The sequence below is a fragment of the Oncorhynchus mykiss genome, chromosome 19, assembly GCF_013265735.2.
Source record: "Oncorhynchus mykiss isolate Arlee chromosome 19, USDA_OmykA_1.1, whole genome shotgun sequence".
NCBI lineage: Eukaryota > Metazoa > Chordata > Actinopteri > Salmoniformes > Salmonidae > Oncorhynchus > Oncorhynchus mykiss.
Genome location: NC_048583.1, coordinates 7,937,458 through 7,955,431, shown reverse-complemented (window position 1 = coordinate 7,955,431; position 17,974 = coordinate 7,937,458). Strand labels below are relative to the sequence as shown.

The 17,974-nt window shown below is 40.9% G+C and overlaps 1 protein-coding gene across 6 annotated transcripts in view; it reads left to right on the top strand.

Moving 5' to 3' along the window:
• The window catches only part of LOC110512762 (neuronal acetylcholine receptor subunit alpha-3), a 42,868-nt gene extending 25,663 nt beyond the window's left edge, over positions 1 to 17,205 (top strand). For 4 of the 6 annotated variants that reach the window (XM_036954114.1, XM_036954113.1, XM_036954112.1 and 1 more), the window contains 8 exons: positions 1,052 to 1,096; positions 5,785 to 5,894; positions 9,103 to 9,310; positions 9,624 to 9,854; positions 11,164 to 11,390; positions 12,114 to 12,252; positions 13,479 to 13,745; positions 15,945 to 17,205. In XM_036954114.1, the coding sequence (XP_036810009.1) occupies positions 1,052 to 1,096; positions 5,785 to 5,894; positions 9,103 to 9,310; positions 9,624 to 9,854; positions 11,164 to 11,390; positions 12,114 to 12,252; positions 13,479 to 13,745; positions 15,945 to 16,070 (1,353 nt within the window). In that variant the 3' untranslated portion in view covers positions 16,071 to 17,205. The remainder of the gene's footprint in view (positions 1 to 1,051; positions 1,097 to 5,784; positions 5,895 to 9,102; positions 9,311 to 9,623; positions 9,855 to 11,163; positions 11,391 to 12,113; positions 12,253 to 13,478; positions 13,746 to 15,944) is intronic. The other 2 variants (XM_036954115.1, XM_036954116.1) reach the window with 2 other exon arrangements.
• Positions 17,206 to 17,974: the final 769 nt, after the last annotated feature.

The following is a 17,974-nucleotide window of genomic DNA, read 5'->3' as shown; positions in this document are numbered from 1 at the left end:
GTATAATTCTAATTCTAGGCTAGTTACAATTCTAATTCTACCCCAGTTACAATTCGATTTCTACCCCAGTTACAATTCTAATTCTACCCACATTTAATTTCTAAATCTACCCCAGTTACATTTGTAATTCTACCCCAGTTACATTTCAAATTCTACCCACATTTAATTTCTAAATCTACCCCAGTTACAATTCTAATTCTACCCCAGTTACAATTCTAATTCTACCCCAGTTACATTTGATGTCTACCCCAGTTACAATTCTAATTCTACCCCAGTTACATTTGATGTCTACCCCAGTTACAATTCTAATTCTACCCCAGTTACAATTCTAATTCTACCCCAGTTACATTTGATGTCTACCCCAGTTACATTTCTAATTCTACCCCAGTTACAATTCTAATTCTTCTCCAGTTACATTTCTAATTCTACCCCAGTTACAATTATAATTCTACCCTAGTTACAATTATAATTCTACCCCAGTTACATTTGACGTCTACCCCAGTTACAATTCTAATTCTACCCCAGTTACAATTCTAATTCTACCCCAGTTACAATTCTAATTCTACCCTTATATAGGAAATATGTAGTTAAGTAGTGCACTATATAGGGAATAGGTAGTTAAGTAGTGCACTATATAGGGAATAGGTAGTTAAGTAGTGCACTATATAGGGAATAGGTAGTTAAGTAGTGCACGCTATGTAGGGAATAGGTAGTTAACTAGTGCATTATATAGGGAATAGGCAGTTAAGTAGTGCACTATATAGGGAATAGGTAGTTAAGTAGTGCACTATATAGGGAATAGGTAGTTAAGTAGTGCACTATATAGGGAATAGGTAGTTAAGTAGTGCACTATATAGGGAATAGGCAGTTAAGTTAAGTTAAGTTTTCAGTTGTTAGAGGTGACATTTAATAAGATTACTCCCGCTGTTTTGACTGGTTGTCTGACTGCGGTGGCTGTGTATGGCACGAATAGGATTAATACACACACAGTCATTACACAAACACACACACACTGCCGTAGGCTAACCTATGATCTGGTTCTTGTCTGTAGGATGAAGTGAATCAGATCATGGAGACAAATCTGTGGCTGAGACACGTAAGTACACACACACACACACACACACACACACACACATACACACACACACACACACACACAGATACACACACACACACACACAACAATGATCTTATTGATGACTAATATGTTCCCTCAGAGGTCTACTAGGGGATGGGGTGAGGCAGGGATGGGGTGAGGCAGGGAGGGGAGGGAGCCGTCTGATTTTGTTCATGTCAAACATCAATATGAATGTAGGACCCTTGCTTCCACTGTGTGTGTACGTGCCTGCGTTCATGCGTGTGTGTGTGTGTGTGTGTGTGTGTGTGTGTGTGTGTGTTCCTTTGAGATTGTGTGTCCCTCTGTGTAGAGACATTCATCCAGTCCTTAATCAATATGCTTCACTGTGGCCATGCTACACTGAACAGAGCCTCTGGAGGATCTATGGCCCACTGTCATGAACTACTGACCTCTAGATAGCCAGGTGACTTCTCTGGAACTACATGAACTACTGACCTCTAGAGAGCTAGGTGACTTCTCTGGAACTACTGACCTCTAGATAGCTAGGCTATCTTCTCTGGAACTACTGACCTCTAGCTAGCTAGGTGACTTCTCTGGAACTACTGACCTCTAGATAGCTAGGTGATCTTCTCTGGAACTACTGACCTCTAGATAGCTAGGTGACTTCTCTGGAACTACATGACCTACTGACCTCTAGAGAGCTGGGTGACTGAACTACTGACCTCTAGATAGCTAGGTGACTTCTCTGGAACTACTGACCTCTAGATAGCCAGGTGACTTCTCTGGAACTACATGAACTACTGACCTCTAGATAGCTAGGTGACTTCTCTGGAACTACATGAACTACTGACCTCTAGAGGAGATAGTTGACTTCTCTGGAACTAATGACCTCTAGATAGCTAGGTGACTTCTCTGGAACTACTGACCTCTAGATAGCTAGGTGACTTCTCTGGAACTAATGACCTCTAGAGAGCTGGGTGACTTCTCTGGAACTACTGACCTCTAGATAGCTAGGTGACTTCTCTGGAACTAATGACCTCTAGAGAGCTGGGTGACTTCTCTGGAACTAATGACCTCTAGATAGCTAGGTGACTTCTCTGGAACTACATGAACTACTGACCTCTAGAGGAGATAGTTGACTTCTCTGGAACTACATGACCTACTGACCTCTATAGAGCTAGGTGACTTCTCTGGAACTACTGAACTCTGGATAGCTAGGTGACTTCTCCGGAACTACTGACCTCTAGATAGCTAGGTTACTTCTCTGGAACTACTGACCTCTAGAGAGCTAGGTGACTTCTCTGGAACTACTGACCTCTAGATAGCTGGTGACTTCTCTGGAACTACTGACCTCTAGATAGCTAGGTGACTTCTCTGGAACTACATTACCTACTGACCTCTAGAGAGCTTCTCTCCCTTCTCTAGCTCTTTCCATCTGTCTCTGGGTGATATACCCATCCTAACCTTGAGTATACCGGTACTGGCCGAAACACTATAATATAAAGATCTCTCTCTCTCTCTCTCTCTCTCTCTCTCTCTCTCTCTCTCTCTCTCTCTCTCTCTCTCTCTCTCTCTCTCTCTCTCTCTCTCTCTCTCTCTCTCTCTCTCTCTCTCTCTCTCTCTCTCTCTCTCTCTCTCTCTGTGATCAGTCAAGCATGCATGTTAGAGTTAACATGTTAAATCTCTTACAGAGAGTAACATACACTCCCAGTACTTCAGTACACACATGTCAACACTTTAAACTGTGTATACCTGTCCAAAATGGCAAATTGTTGTTTTCAATTCGGGCATCATTTCAATATTTAACTCTCTGTCAGACATACACTGAGGGTACAACACATGACAAACTGACCAGGTGAATCCAGGTGAAAGCGATGATCCCTTATTGATGTCACTTGTTAAATCCACTTCAATCAGTGTAGATGAAGGGGAGGAGACGGGTTAAAGAAGGACTTTTAAGCCTTGAGACAATTGAGACATGGATTGTGTGTGTCATTCAGAGGGTGAATAGTCAAGACAACAGATTTAAGTGCCTTTTGAACAGGGTATGGTAGTAGGTGCCAGGTGCACCAGTTTGAGTGTGTCAAGAACTACAACTCTGCTGGGTTTTTCACACTCAACAATTTCCTGTGTGTATCAAGAATGGTCCACCACCCAAAGGACTGTGGGAAGCATTGGGGTCAACATGGGCCAGCATCACTGTGGAACGCTTTCAACATTTTGTAGAGTCCATGTCCTGACGAATTGAGGCTTTTCTGAGGGCAACTCATTATTAGGAAGGTGTTTTTAATACTTTGTACACAATTATTTACTCAGGACTCATTTGAAATAAATATGTAATGTAGAAATGTGAAATGACTTCTGTCTCTTTCATGATAATATTATGAGTTGAAAGAGAAAGGCAAACTAACATAGTGCCTAACAACTAAAGATTTTAAGAAACATTGATTCACACGTCATTTGTGGCTTATCTTTGCAATAGCAGCTGTGAATTTAGTAATTGAAGCTTAGAAGCTTGTTTAGTATTCAAAGAACCATCATATTAACACAATCCCTTTTCAGATCGTGACGTGACTAACAAACCTCAGCACTCTCATAGGAACCAAATGGGAAAGCTGGCCTAGCATGAAGCTACATGTCTGACAAATGTTAGCGCTCTCATAGGAACCAAATGGGAAAGCTGGCCTAGCATGAAGCTACATGTCTGACAAATGTTAGCGCTCTCATAGGAACCAAATGGGAAAGCTGGCCTAGCATGAAGCTACATGGCTGACAAATGTTAGCGCTCTCATAGGAACCAAATGGGAAAGCTAGCCTAGCATGAAGCTACATGGCTGACAAACTTTAACGCTCTCATAGGTAACAAATGGGAACGCAAACGTAGCATGAAACAGGAAATTAAATATGCCCCCCATTATTACAGCTGCTTACTTCCACATGTTAATCAGATAATCAATTGTGTGTGTGTGTTTGCTTGTGTGTGGGTGTTTGCTTGTGTGTGTTTGCTTGTGTGTGTGTGTGTGTGTGTGTGTGTGTGTGTGTGTGTGTGTGTGTGTGTGTGTGTGTGTGTGTGTGTGTGTTTGCGTGTGTGTTTGCTTGTGTGTGTGTGTGTTTGTGTGTGTGTGTGTTTGCTTGTGTGTGTGTGTGTGTGTGTGTTTGCTTGTGTGTGTGTGTGTGTTTGCGTGTGTGTGTTTGCGTGTTTGTGTGTGTGTGTGTTTGCTTGTGTGTGTGTGTGTGTGTGTGTGTGTGTGTGTGTGTGTGTGTGGGTGTGTGTGTGTTACCAGGCAAGCTGCTTTGAAGAACATGTTTTACCGTAAGACTTGTAGTTATTTGATTGAAGAGCCAATCAAAGGCATTCATGGTGATTGAAGAATATTCAGTAGGCTACACTTTATTTAAATTCTTAAAAGTCTAAGTCCAATCTAAGCTAACACATGGAATTGTTTTAAGACGGTCATACTACGGATCATTTCAGTTTTTGATTTGCAATTTTAGGACCTTTTTAGGTATATAAAATATATATTTGATAAAGTATTGAATTTGGCTGTTATTACTAAAGTCTATAGAAGCACGTTGAATAACACATTCAGAAATGTTTTTAAAAGACAGTCAACAAATATATCCTTATAGAAACAAGGTTTTGAAGTATCTTTCCTAAATCTAGGAGATATAAGAACGCTCAGGAAATGTTTATATATATATATTATTTTGCACACATATTTAACCTTTTTTTGGGGGAACAGGTAACCTTCAGGAGAGTCCCGTGACATTAGACCAAAACGGAGGATATCATTGTGTTAATGAATCTATTTCCATAGAGACTTTCATAGAGACTCACAGTTTGTAGGTCAAACCGGTCGGAAGCTACAGACGTCTTCGTGAGAAGACTGATTTTTGTGATGTCTCATGGTCTGACAAACCGCTCTAGCTCTGCAGTGCAGCATCGGCGGATCCAATGCAAAAAGAGGGATATCTCGAATATCTCTATCAGAAGGATATCTCTAATATCTCTATCAGAAGGATATCTCTAATATCTCTATCAGAAGGATATCTCGAATATCTCTATCAGAAGGATATCTCGAATATCTCTATCAGAAAGATATCTCTAATGTCTCTATCAGAAGGATATCTCTAATATCTCTATCAGAAGGATATCTCTAATATCTCTATCAGAAGGATATCTCTAATATATATATATCAGAAGGATATCTCTAATATCTCTATCAGAAGGACATCTCTAATATCTCTATCAGAAGGATATCTCTAATATCTCTATCAGAAGGATATCTCTAATATATACATATCAGAAGGATATCTCTATCTATATCAGAAGGATATCTCTAATATCTCTATCAGAAGGATATCTCTAATATCTCTATCAGAAGGATATCTCTAATATCTATATCAGAAGGATATCTCTAATATCTCTAATATCTCTATCAGAAGGATATCTCTAATATCTCTATCAGAAGGATATCTCTAATATATATATCAGAAGGATATCTTGAATATCTATATATCAGGACGATATCTCTAATGTATATAGCAGAATGTGTGTGTGTGTGTGTGTGTGTGTGTGTGTGTGTGTGTGTGTGTGCATACGCATTTGTATCTTGCTATCTTCCTTTCTTCTTAAGGTGACTCCCTAACACACACACACACACACACACACACATACACTCATTCATGCTGTGTTTGTGTTTCAGATCTGGAACGACTACAAACTAAGCTGGGCCCCAGTAGAGTTTGATGGGATTGAGTTCATCAGAGTTCCATCCAACAAGATCTGGAGACCTGACATAGTGCTTTATAACAAGTGAGTCCAGACATAGTGCTCTATAACAACCTGACATAGTGCTCTATAACAACCTGACATTGTACTCTATAACAACCTGACATAGTGCTCTATAACAACCTGACATTGTTCTCTATAACAACCTGACATAGTGCTCTATAACAATCTGACATTGTACTCTATAACAACCTGACATAGTGCTCTCTAACAACCTGGCATAGTGCTGTATAACAACCTGACATAGTGCTCTATAACAACCTGACATAGTACTCTATAACAACATGACATAGTGCTCTATAACAACCTGACATAGTGCTCTATAACAACCTGACAAAGTGCTCTCTAACAACCTGGCATAGTGCTGTATAACAAACTGACATAGTACTCTATAACAACATGACATAGTGCTCTATAACGACCTGACATTGTACTCGATAATAACCTAACATAGTACTCTATAACAACATGACATAGTGCTCTATAACAACCTGACATTGTACTCTCTAACAACCTGACATAGTGCTCTATAACAACATGACATAGTGCTCTCTAACAACCTGGCATAGTGCTGTATAACAACATGACATAGTGCTCTATAACAACATGACATAGTGCTCTATAACAACCTGACATAGTGCTCTATAACAACCTGACATTGTACTCTATAACAACCTGACATAGTGCTCTATAACAACCTGACATAGTGCTCTCTAACAACCTGGCATAGTGCTCTCTAACAACCTGACATAGTGCTCTATAACAACATGACATAGTGCTCTATAACAACCTGACATAGTGCTCTATAACAACCTGACATAGTGCTCTATAACAACCTGACATAGTACTCTATAACAAGATTACATAGTACTCTATAACAACATGACATAGTGCTCTATAACAACATGACATAGTGCTGTATAACAACCTGACATAGTACTCTATAACAACATGACATAGTGCTCTATAACAACCTGACATGGTACTCTATAACAACCTGACATAGTGCTCTAGAACAACCTGACATAATACTCTATAACAACCTGACATAGTGCTCTATAACAACCTGACATAGTACTCTATAACAACCTGATATAGTGCTCTATAACAACCTGATATAGTGCTCTTTAACAACCTGGCATAGTGCTGTATAACAACCTGACATAGTGCTCTATAACAACCTGGCATAGTGCTGTATAACAACCTGACATAGTACTCTATAACAACATGACATAGTGCTGTATAACAACCTGACATAGTGCTGTATAACAACCTGACAGTGCTTTATAACAACATGACATTGTACTCTATAACAACCTGACATAGTGCTGTATAACAACCTGACATAGTGCTGTATAACAACCTGAGATAGTACTCTATAACAACATGACATAGTGCTGTATAACAACATGACATATTGCTGTATAACAAGTGAGTCGTGACTTAGTGTTTTATAACAAGTGATTTTGCCATGTCACTTAGCAGATATTTTTTTCTGTGAGAGCAGTCATTTTTAGTATGTGTATGAGATCAATGTGGATATTGAACCGACAAACTTGGTGTTGCTCTTATCAACTGAGACACACAGGACCAAGTACTAAAGTAGGTGCTGAACTGAACTGTTTGTGAAGAAAGATTTTAAAGACGTTTATACAAACTATTTCCATTTTCTATGGATTTAATTTTAGATTAATTTCATATCCATATTATTTTACTTTGCTTTTATTCCAATATACAATGCAAAACAATAACATTAAAATGCCCTTATCACAAAGGAAAGCTCTTCTCATAGTGTAACAACAATATCCTCCTCACTTCCCTTGTTTCTTTCTTTCTGATCCTCTCACCTTCCCCAGTCTCTATGGGGGTGCCACAGGGTTCAATTCTCGGGCCGACTCTTTTCTCTGTATATATCAATGATGTTGCTCTTGCTGCGGGTGATTCCCTGATCCACCTCTTTCGCAGACGACACCACTCTGTATACCTCTGGCCCTTCCTTGGACACTGTGCTATCTAACCTCCAAACGAGCTTCAATGCCATACAACACTCCTTCAGTGGCCTCCAACTGCTCTTAAACCTTAGTAAAACCAAATGCATGCTTTTCAACCGTTCACTGCCCCGACCCGCATGCCCGACTAGCATCACCGCCCAGGATAGTTCCGACCTAGAATATGTGGACATCTATAAGTACCTAGGTGTCTGGCTAGACTGTAAACTCTCCTTCCAGACTCATATCAAACATCTACAATCTAAAATCAAATCTAGAGTCGGCTTTCTATTTTGCAACAAAGCCTCCTTCACTCACGCTGCCAAACTTACCCTAGTAAAACTGACTATCCTACCGATCCTCGACTTCGGCGATGTCATCTTCAAAATACCTTCCAATACTCTACTCAGCAAACTGGATGCAGTTTATCACAGTGCCATCCGTGTTGTTACTAAAGCACCTTATACCACCCACCACTGCGACCTGTATGCTCTAGTCGGCTGGCCCTCGCTACATATTCGTCGCCAGACCCACTGGCTCCAGGTCATCTACAAGTCCATGCTAGGTAAAGCTCCGCCTTATCTCAGTTCACTGGTCAAGATGGCAACACCCACCCGTAGCACGCGCTCCAGCAGGTGTATCTCACTGATCCTCCCTAAAGCCAACACCTCATTTGGCCGCCTTTTCTTCCAGTTCTCTGCTGCCTTTGACTGGAACGAATTGCAAAAATCGCTGAAGTTGGAGACTTTTATCTCCCTCACCAACTTTAAACATCTGCTATCTGAGCAACTAACAGATCGCTGCAGCTGTAAATAGTCTATCGGTAAATAGCCCACCCAATTTGACCAACCTCATCCCCATACTGTTTTTATTTATTTACTTTTTTTTTCTGCTCTTTTGCACACCAGTATCTCTACCTGCACATGACCATCTGATAATTTATCACTCCAGTGTTAATCTGCTAAATTGTAGTTATTTGCTTACCTCCTCATGCCTTTTGCACACAATGTATATAGACTCTCTTTTTTTCTACTGTGTTATTGACTTGTTTATTGTTTACTCCATGTGTAACTCTGTGTTGTTGTCTGTTCACACTAATATGCTTTATCTTGGCCAGGTTGCAGTTGTAAATGAGAACTTGTTCTCAACTAGCCTACCTGGTTAAATAAAGGTTAAATAAAAAATAAAAAAATCTCCCTCTTCCTCTCTCTCCAACACAACTCTTTCCTCTCTCTCCACTTCAGTGCTGTGGGAGACTTCCTGGTTGAAGATAAGACCAAAGCTCTGTTGAAGTTTGACGGTACAGTCACCTGGGTTCCCCCTGCAATCTTTAAGTCCTCCTGCCCCATGGACATCACCTACTTCCCCTTTGACTACCAGAACTGCTCCATGAAGTTTGGCTCCTGGACCTACGACAAGGCCAAGATCGACCTGGTGCTCATTGGGTCAAAGGTTAGAAGAATATTTGCACATCCCATTTTCTGATACACCATTTTGTGGTATAGAGCTATAAAGGAATTATGGGTAGTGTTCAAATCTTTGTTTTTTTTTTTACCTCCCTTTTTGCTCCCTAATTTTGTGGTATCCTATTGGCAGTTACAGTATTGTCCAGTGTTGAATTCTTGACTATTGTAAGTCTTTTAATCTAAATCTCAGTCACTGAATCCGTTCTCTAGAATTGTGTAATCCAACCAAGATGAATGCAGGTTTATGAAATAACTACTCAGATTCAAGCCCTCAATAAACCCGATGTCACCTACCTCAGGTCAACCTCAAAGACTTCTGGGAGAGCGGCGAGTGGGAGATCATCGATGCTCCGGGCTACAAGCACGACATCAAGTACAACTGTTGCGAGGAGATCTACCCAGACATCACCTACTCCTTCTACATCAGACGCCTGCCTCTCTTCTACACCATCAACCTCATCATCCCCTGTCTCCTCATCTCTTTTTTAACAGTCCTGGTCTTCTACCTGCCCTCCGACTGCGGAGAGAAGGTACGGTGCCTGCAGGAAGTGTCCACACCCCTTGGACTTTACCACATCTTGTTGTGTCGACTGTGTTGAACATCTTTGTGGTCATGTATGTTGTCATGTTGTTGTGTTACAATCTATTTTCCATTATCTCCAGCAACAAACCAGCATCTACAGTATATAGTATGTGAAAACGGACATTTTATATTTTATACATTCTGCAGTCAATGAAATTAAACAAATGACAAATTATGAATTGCTACAAATTATAAAATGAAGATCTTGTAGAAATTGTCCTTAAAAAAATTACACATTTTGTACTTATTTTTAATTAATCATTAACATTTGTTGAATTCTCTTTTGACTTTGACAATAAAAAATAACTTCCTGTCAAAGTCAGTGACAAGGAGATCTCAATGAAATGCGTTTTGAATTCCAGGTTGAAACACAACAAAATGTGGAAAAAGTCCAAGGGGGATGAATACTTCCTATAGGCACTGTAATAATGCTAAAGCATGTTGCTATAGTAATGAAGTAGGGTCCGCCCACTCAAATCCACCAACACAGGGTCATGTGTCGGAGAAACTGAGTGTGCAGACCCTACTTCACATATCGATAAAAGTGTCTGCTACATGAGATATGTTATATGTTACATTATTATATAAAACTACTCGTTTTATTATAATATATTCAATCAATAAGGCACGAGGGGGTGTGGTATATGGCCAATATACCACGGCTAAGGGCCGTGCTATATTGACCGTATACCACAAACCCCCGAGGTGCCTTATTGCTATTATGAACTGGTTATCAACGTAATTAGAGCAGTAAACATAAATGTTTTGTCATACCCGTGGGATACGGTCTGATATACCACAGCTGTCAGCCAATCAGAATTGAGGGCTCGAACCACCCAGTTTGTAATTATTATTATAGTTATATTATTATTATTTTTTAATCTGCCTAGCACCTAGTAAATAAGGGATGAGTTCTGTAATCGGGCTCTGCAGTCAATTTGTTGTGTGTTCAGAATGAGCCACCATGTGAAATATTGGGCAATGTTAGCTTCAGTGGGATTGGTGTGAATGCTCGGACTAAATCAATCAACGTTGGTTCTGGGTGATGATGGTGTTGGTGGAATTGTGTGTGTAGTGTACCTGCAATGGAATGAAATAATAATTGCTTCCTCCTAGGTCAACAAACAACACATGCTGGGCCTTTTACAGCGTTCATCTCTATCTCTCTCTCTCTCTCTCTCTCTCGCTCTCTCTCTCTCTCTCTCTCTCTCTCTCTCTCTCTCTCTCTCTCTCTCTCTCTCTCACCCACCCAACAGGTGACCCTCTGTATCTCTGTCCTCCTCTCCCTCACTGTGTTCCTTCTGGTGATCACTGAGACCATCCCGTCCACCTCCCTGGTCATCCCCCTCATCGGGGAGTACCTCCTCTTCACTATGATCTTCGTCACCCTCTCCATCGTCATCACCGTGTTCGTCTTGAACGTCCACTACCGTACACCAATGACCCACACCATGCCGGGCTGGGTCAGGTCCGTCTTCCTCAGGTAAGAGAGAGAATTAGCTCAACTCGTAGCTCAACTCTTAGACCAACGCGTAGATCAACTGTTAGCTCAACTGTTAGCTCAACTCTTAGACCAACTCTCAGCCCAACTCTCAGCCCAACTCTCAGCCCAAGTCTTAGCCCAACTCTTAGACCAACTCAATATTAGGAAGGTGTTCTTAGTGTTTTGTATCAGTGTAGATTCTAATTTATTTTGTTTTCTGTGTTTGTTGTTCTTCAGTGTACTACCTATACAGTACAATATTATACAATACAATACCTACACAATACAGTACTATACAATAAAATACAATACAATACCAATACTATTTAATGCATTACTATAGAATACAATGCCTATACAATACAATTCTATAGAATAGAATACCAATACCAATACTAGTACCAATATAATATAATACAATGCAATACTATACACTACTACTATGCAATGCAATACAATACAATGTAATACTATACAATGAAATACAATACTATACAATACAATACAATACAATACATGCCTATACACTACTATACAATACGATACTATACAATACTATAGAAAAAATACAATACTATACAATGCACTACTATACTATACACTACTATACAATACTATACAATACTATAGAAAACAATACAATACTATACAATACTATAATATACATATAATTATTATATTTACAATACACTGAAGTACTGTTAATTGTTCTGTGTCCATCAGGGTGCTACCCAGAGTAATGCTGATGAGACGGCCCATAGACCAGGATGGCAAGGCCCTCTGTTCAGACAGCGGGGAGGACAGAGGAGCAGGAGGAGGAGGAGGAGGGAAAGGAGGAAAGAAGAGGAAGAATAGTCTGACGGTGGGTTGGTTGGTGGGTGGGCGGGCGGTTGGTTTTTGGGTGGGTTGGTTGGCTGGTTGGCTGATTGGTTGGCTGGTGGGTTGGTTGCTTGGTGGGTGGGTGGGTTGGCTGATTGGTTGGCTGGTGGGTTGGTTGCTTGGTGGGTGGGTGGGTTGGCTGATTGGTTGGCTGGTGGGTTGGCTGCTTGGTAGGTGGGTGGGTTGGCGGGTTGGTTGGTTGGTTGGTTAGCTGGCTGGTTGGCATATTGGGTGGTTGGTGGGTGTCTGGTTTTTTGGCTGGCGGGTGTCTGGTTTGTTGGCTGGCGGGTGGGTGGTTGGGTTGGTGGGTTGGCTGGTTGGTTTGGTGTTTGGCGGGAGGGAGGGATTGACAAACTGATCAATAGATGACTGAATGGGTTAATACCTTCAAGTATCAATGGGTTGGTTGATGGGTTGGTGGGTTGGTTGGGTGTTGGGAGGGAGGGAGGGAGGGATTGTCGAATTGATCAATAGATAATTGAATGGTTTAATTCCTTCAAGTATCAATGTTCCTTTTTGTTGTTCCACCTAGTCTCTGATGTATTCCCATAATGGTAGAGGTTAACATGTGGGGGAGATTAATATACTGAGTAAATCTTTAGCCTCTGGATTAGGGTTGCAAAAATCTGGTGACTTTCCTGGAGTCAGGATCAAATAAGCAGGACATGCAGGAATCCTTCAACTGGGATTTCTAGAAACCTTATGAATTATATTCTATTCTACTCTATTCTATTCTACTCTATTCTATTCTACTCTATTATATTCTATTATATTCGACTCTATTCTATTCTATTCTACTCTGTTCTACTCTATTATATTCTATTCTACTCTATTCTATTCTATTCTATTCTACTCTATTATATTCTATTATATTCTACTCTATTCTATTCTATTCTACTCCGTTCTATTCTATTCTATTCTACTCTATTCTATTCTACTCTATTCTATTCTATTCTACTCTATTATATTCTATTATATTCTACTCTATTCTATTCTATTCTACTCTGTTCTATTCTATTCTATTCTATTCTACTCTATTCTATTCTATTCTATTCTACTCTATTATATTCTATTATATTCTACTCTATTCTATTCTATTCTACTCTGTTCTATTCTATTATATTCTACTCTATTCTATTCTACTCTATTCTTTTCCATTCCATTGCATTCTATTCTATTCCATTGCATTCCATTCTCTTCAATTCCCAGCAGGGAGGGAACTGCCTGGAGTTCGGAGACAACAAACTGACTGAGGGAGGATGTGGAGAAAGAGGGGGAAAGAAGTGCCCTTGCCCCTGCCAACATGGGAAGGAGACCCTAGAGACAACAGATCCGGGGAAACTGAGCCGCCAGCTGAGTCCTCAGAGCATCAACACGGTGGTGGCCTTCTCCGTCCTGTCCCCGGAGATTAAACAGGCCATCGAGAGCGTCAAGTACATCGCCGAGAACATGAGGAGCCGCAACAAGGCCAAAGAGGTGAGTGGCAAGCTAGTGTTAGCCTGCAATGGAGAAATACATTAGGTTTAGCTTAATTAACACCAACTAGCTTTACCTTCAACAAGGCCAAAGAGGTGAGTGGCAAGCTAGTGTTAGCCTGCAATAGAGAAATACAGTAGGTTTAACTTTGGGTAAACACCAACTAACTTTAGCTTTATCAGGCCAAAGAGGTGAGCGACATTTTGTCTGTCATTGAGCACATGCGTTAATTCAGAGAACTCTTACAATACAGCTAAAAACCAAGGCCAAATAGGTTGTAGGGTGGACTAGAATTGGTGTATATGTTAGCTTTGTTAGCGCACAATGGGGAAATAGGTTCAGCTTTGACTAAAATCAAATCGCTTTAGCTTAAAAAATGCCAAAGAGGTGAGTGTGTGGGCTAGCATTAGCTGCTACTATTAGCTTTATTAGCGTACAATGGAGAAATAGGTTTAACTTTGGCTAACAACAAATATCTTCCACTAACGACAAGGTCAACGATGTGACTGGGTGGGGGCAAGCATTAGCGTACAGTATATGTTCGCTTCGTTAGCGCACAATATAGAAATAGATTTCATTTAGGCAAACAACAAATAGCTTTAGCTTCGGCTAACAATAAAAAGCTTTAGCTTTAACCAAGGCCAAGAAGGTGTGTACAGTTAGCCCATACAAAGCTCTGTTAGCGTACATTGAAGGAATAGTTTTCTCTCGCACTGGGTCTTCAAAACAAAGATCATGTTCGCTACTCTGCTTTTCGGGATGCTCACCCATTGTTTGTTGATACTCAAATTCAAATTCAACTTTATTTTATATAGCCCTTCGTACATCAGCTGATGTCTCAAAGTGCTGTACAGAAACCCAGCCTTAAACCCCAAACAGCAAGCAATGCAGGTGTAGAAGCACGGTGGCTAGGAAAAACTCCCTAGAAAGGCCAAAACCTAGGAAGAAACCTAGAGAGGAACCAGGCTATGTGGGGTGGCCAGTCCTCTTCTGGCTGTGCCGGGTGGAGATTATAACAGAACATGGCCAAGATGTTCAAATATTCATCAATGACCAGCATGGTCAAATAATAATAATCACAGGCAGAACAGTTGAAACTGGAGCAGCAGCACGGCCAGGTGGACTGGGGACAGCAAGGAGTCATCATGTCAGGTAGTCCCGAGGCATGGTCCTAGGGCTCAGGTCCTCCGAGAGAGAGAAAGAAAGAGAGAATTAGAGAGGGCATACTTAAATTCACACAGGACACCGGATAGGATTTGGAGAAGTACTCCAGATATAACAAACTGACCCTAGCCCCCCGACACATAAACTACTGCAGCATAAATACTGGAGGCTGAGACAGGCTGAGATACTCCCTTGTTTATAATATCAACCAAGTGGAGCATTGTTGGATGGAACACTGTTTCATATCTCTAATGAGTTTAAAAAGTTCTCTCTCTCTGGACAATACAAGAGAAAATAGTTACAAGACTTTAGTGAAAAATCCCGTGTTCTTTGTGTTGTCTTCTGAGGTTGAACTCTCCCCTTGGGGGGAAAGCTGTCTTTGATATGTAAAGTACTTCTCTTCTCAATCAGCTTTGTCAGGCTGCCTGTCTGTCTGTGTGTGTGTGTGTGTGTGTGTGTGTGTGTGTGTGTGTGTGTGTGTGTGTGTGTGTGTGTGTGTGTGTGTGTGTGTGTGTGTGTGTGTGTGTGTGTGTGTGTGTGTGTGTGTGTGTGTGTGTGTGTGTGTGTGTGTTTGATTCTGACACTGATGAATACCATTAACATACTAATGTTCTATCTGTCAGTTATAGTAGGGGGATGCTTCCACAAGTAGTCAACTCAGTTTTACCTTTCTTTCTTTCTTCTCATCCTCACTTTTTACCCAACCCTCCTCCTTCCTTCATGGTCCAAAATCATGTCCTTTTCTCCTTTTCATCGCTGCCTCTCCATCCATCCCTCTCTCTCTCTCCCTCTCTCCCTCCCTTCATCCATCCATCTCTCTCTCCCTCTCTCCCTCTCTCCCTCCCTTCATCCCTCCATCCATCTATCTCTCTCTCCCTCTCTCCCTCCCTTCATCCCTCCATCCATCCCCCTCTCTCTCCCTCCCTCCATCCCTTCATCCATCCCTCTCTCTCTCCCTCTCTCCCTCCCTTCATCCCTCCATCCATCCCTCTCTCTCTCGCTCCCTTCATCCCTACATCCATCCCTCTCTCTCAGGTGGAGGATGATTGGAAGTACGTTGCCATGGTGATAGACAGAATCTTCCTGTGGGTGTTTGTGACAGTGTGCATCCTCGGAACCCTCGGCCTCTTCCTGCAGCCTGTCATTGGCTTCCTGTCATAACCCAGAACCAATAAGGGTCACTGACACCACCGGCTGCCTCCACGTGTCGACCAGTCACCAATCAGTGTTGTCAGTCCATCGCCCCCAAATGGACTTGTTGGCTTTGTGTTGAAAATTCTAAATAAATAAATGACACAATCATACGGTATATATTGTAGACAGCAAGAACCAATCAACAGTCACCAATCGGAGTCGCCGGGTATGAGTTAGAACCAAGAACCAATCAGAGTCGCTGGATGTGAGTCATAACCAATTACCAATCACATAAATCAGGTTTCTGTCGTGAACCAATCTCGGTTATTGTGCTATTGTGTCTCAACCAATCAGATTGACATGACACAGTGCATTCTTGTAAAAAAAACTACAACCAACCAATCAGAAATCCCGTTCTTGCCGGTCAGGCGATTAGAATCCATCCATGTGATTTAGAACACGACAATGACGCTGTTCTTATCAATGTTCTAGAAGGTATAATTGGCAAGGCCTCTGTAAATACCTGCCGGATTAAATTAGCCTGAACGGTTTCCATCCAGAAATAGCAGCTTCCTCTTCTATACAGATATTAATTCATCTAAGGGATTTCTATCATCCGATTCCATGACTATTAATTTGTGTTTTTTATTAATTATTTGTAATTACATTTCTGGATACAACGATCTCCTGAAATACAATACGTAGATCATGCATGATGGATTTAGAATGGCTGCTTTCCAATTGGCACCCTATACCTTACATAGTGCATTGCTTTTGACAGAGCCCTGTGGGCAGCACTATGGGCCCTGGTCACAAATAGTGCACTATATAGGGAATAGGGTGCCATTTGGGATGCAGGCAATGGGTGACCAGGGCCTCTGCATCTTTATATACTTACTATAAGACAATTCTATAATAATTATAATTATATTACTATACAGTACTGTCAGATTTTAGGATAACAGTTTTTTTGGTATGGTTATTGTCATTAATCCAACACATTAAGGCTTTTCGTTGTTTGTTTAATTAGCAATGCACACCTCGCACTCAATTGACTGTCACTTTGGTACTGATGTCTCCTGCTTTCTGTATAGTATGGATGCACTACTTTATGGATTTGGAATAAATGCAATATTTCTCCCAAAATATGAAAAGCATCTCACTGATCTGTACTGTTTATAGACTGTAGCACTATGGTGTCTGTTTATAGACTGTTGCAGTATGGTGTCTGTTTATATACTGTAGCAGTATGGTGTCTGTTTATATACTGTAGCTATACTGTAGAAGTATGGTGTCTGTTTATAGACTGTATCTAGACTATAGCAGTATGGTGTCTGTTAATAGACTGTAGCTAGACTGTAGCAGTATGGTGTCTGTTAATAGACTGTAGCAGTATGGTGTCTGTTAATAGACTGTAGCAGTATGGTGTCTGTTAATAGACTGTAGCAGTATGGTGTCTGTTAATAGACTGTAGCAGTATGGTGTCTGTTAATAGACTGTAGCAGTATGATGTCTGTTAATAGACTGTAGCAGTATGGTGTCTGGTAATAGACTGTAGCAGTGTGGTGTCTGTTAATAGACTGTAGCAGTATGGTGTTTGTTCATTGACTGTAGCTAGACTGTAGCAGTATGGTGTCTGTTCATTGACTGTATCTAGACTGTAGCAGTATGGTGTCTGTTTATAGACTGTATCTAGACTGTAGAAGTATGGTGTCTGTTTATAGACTGTATCTAGACTGTAGCAGTATGGTGTCTGTTAATAGACTGTAGCTAGACTGTAGCAGTATGGTGTCTGTTAATAGACTGTAGCAGTATGGTGTCTGTTAATAGACTGTAGCAGTATGGTGTCTGTTAATAGACTGTAGCAGTATAGTGTCTGTTAATAGACTGTAGCAGTATGGTGTCTGGTAATAGACTGTAGCAGTATGGTG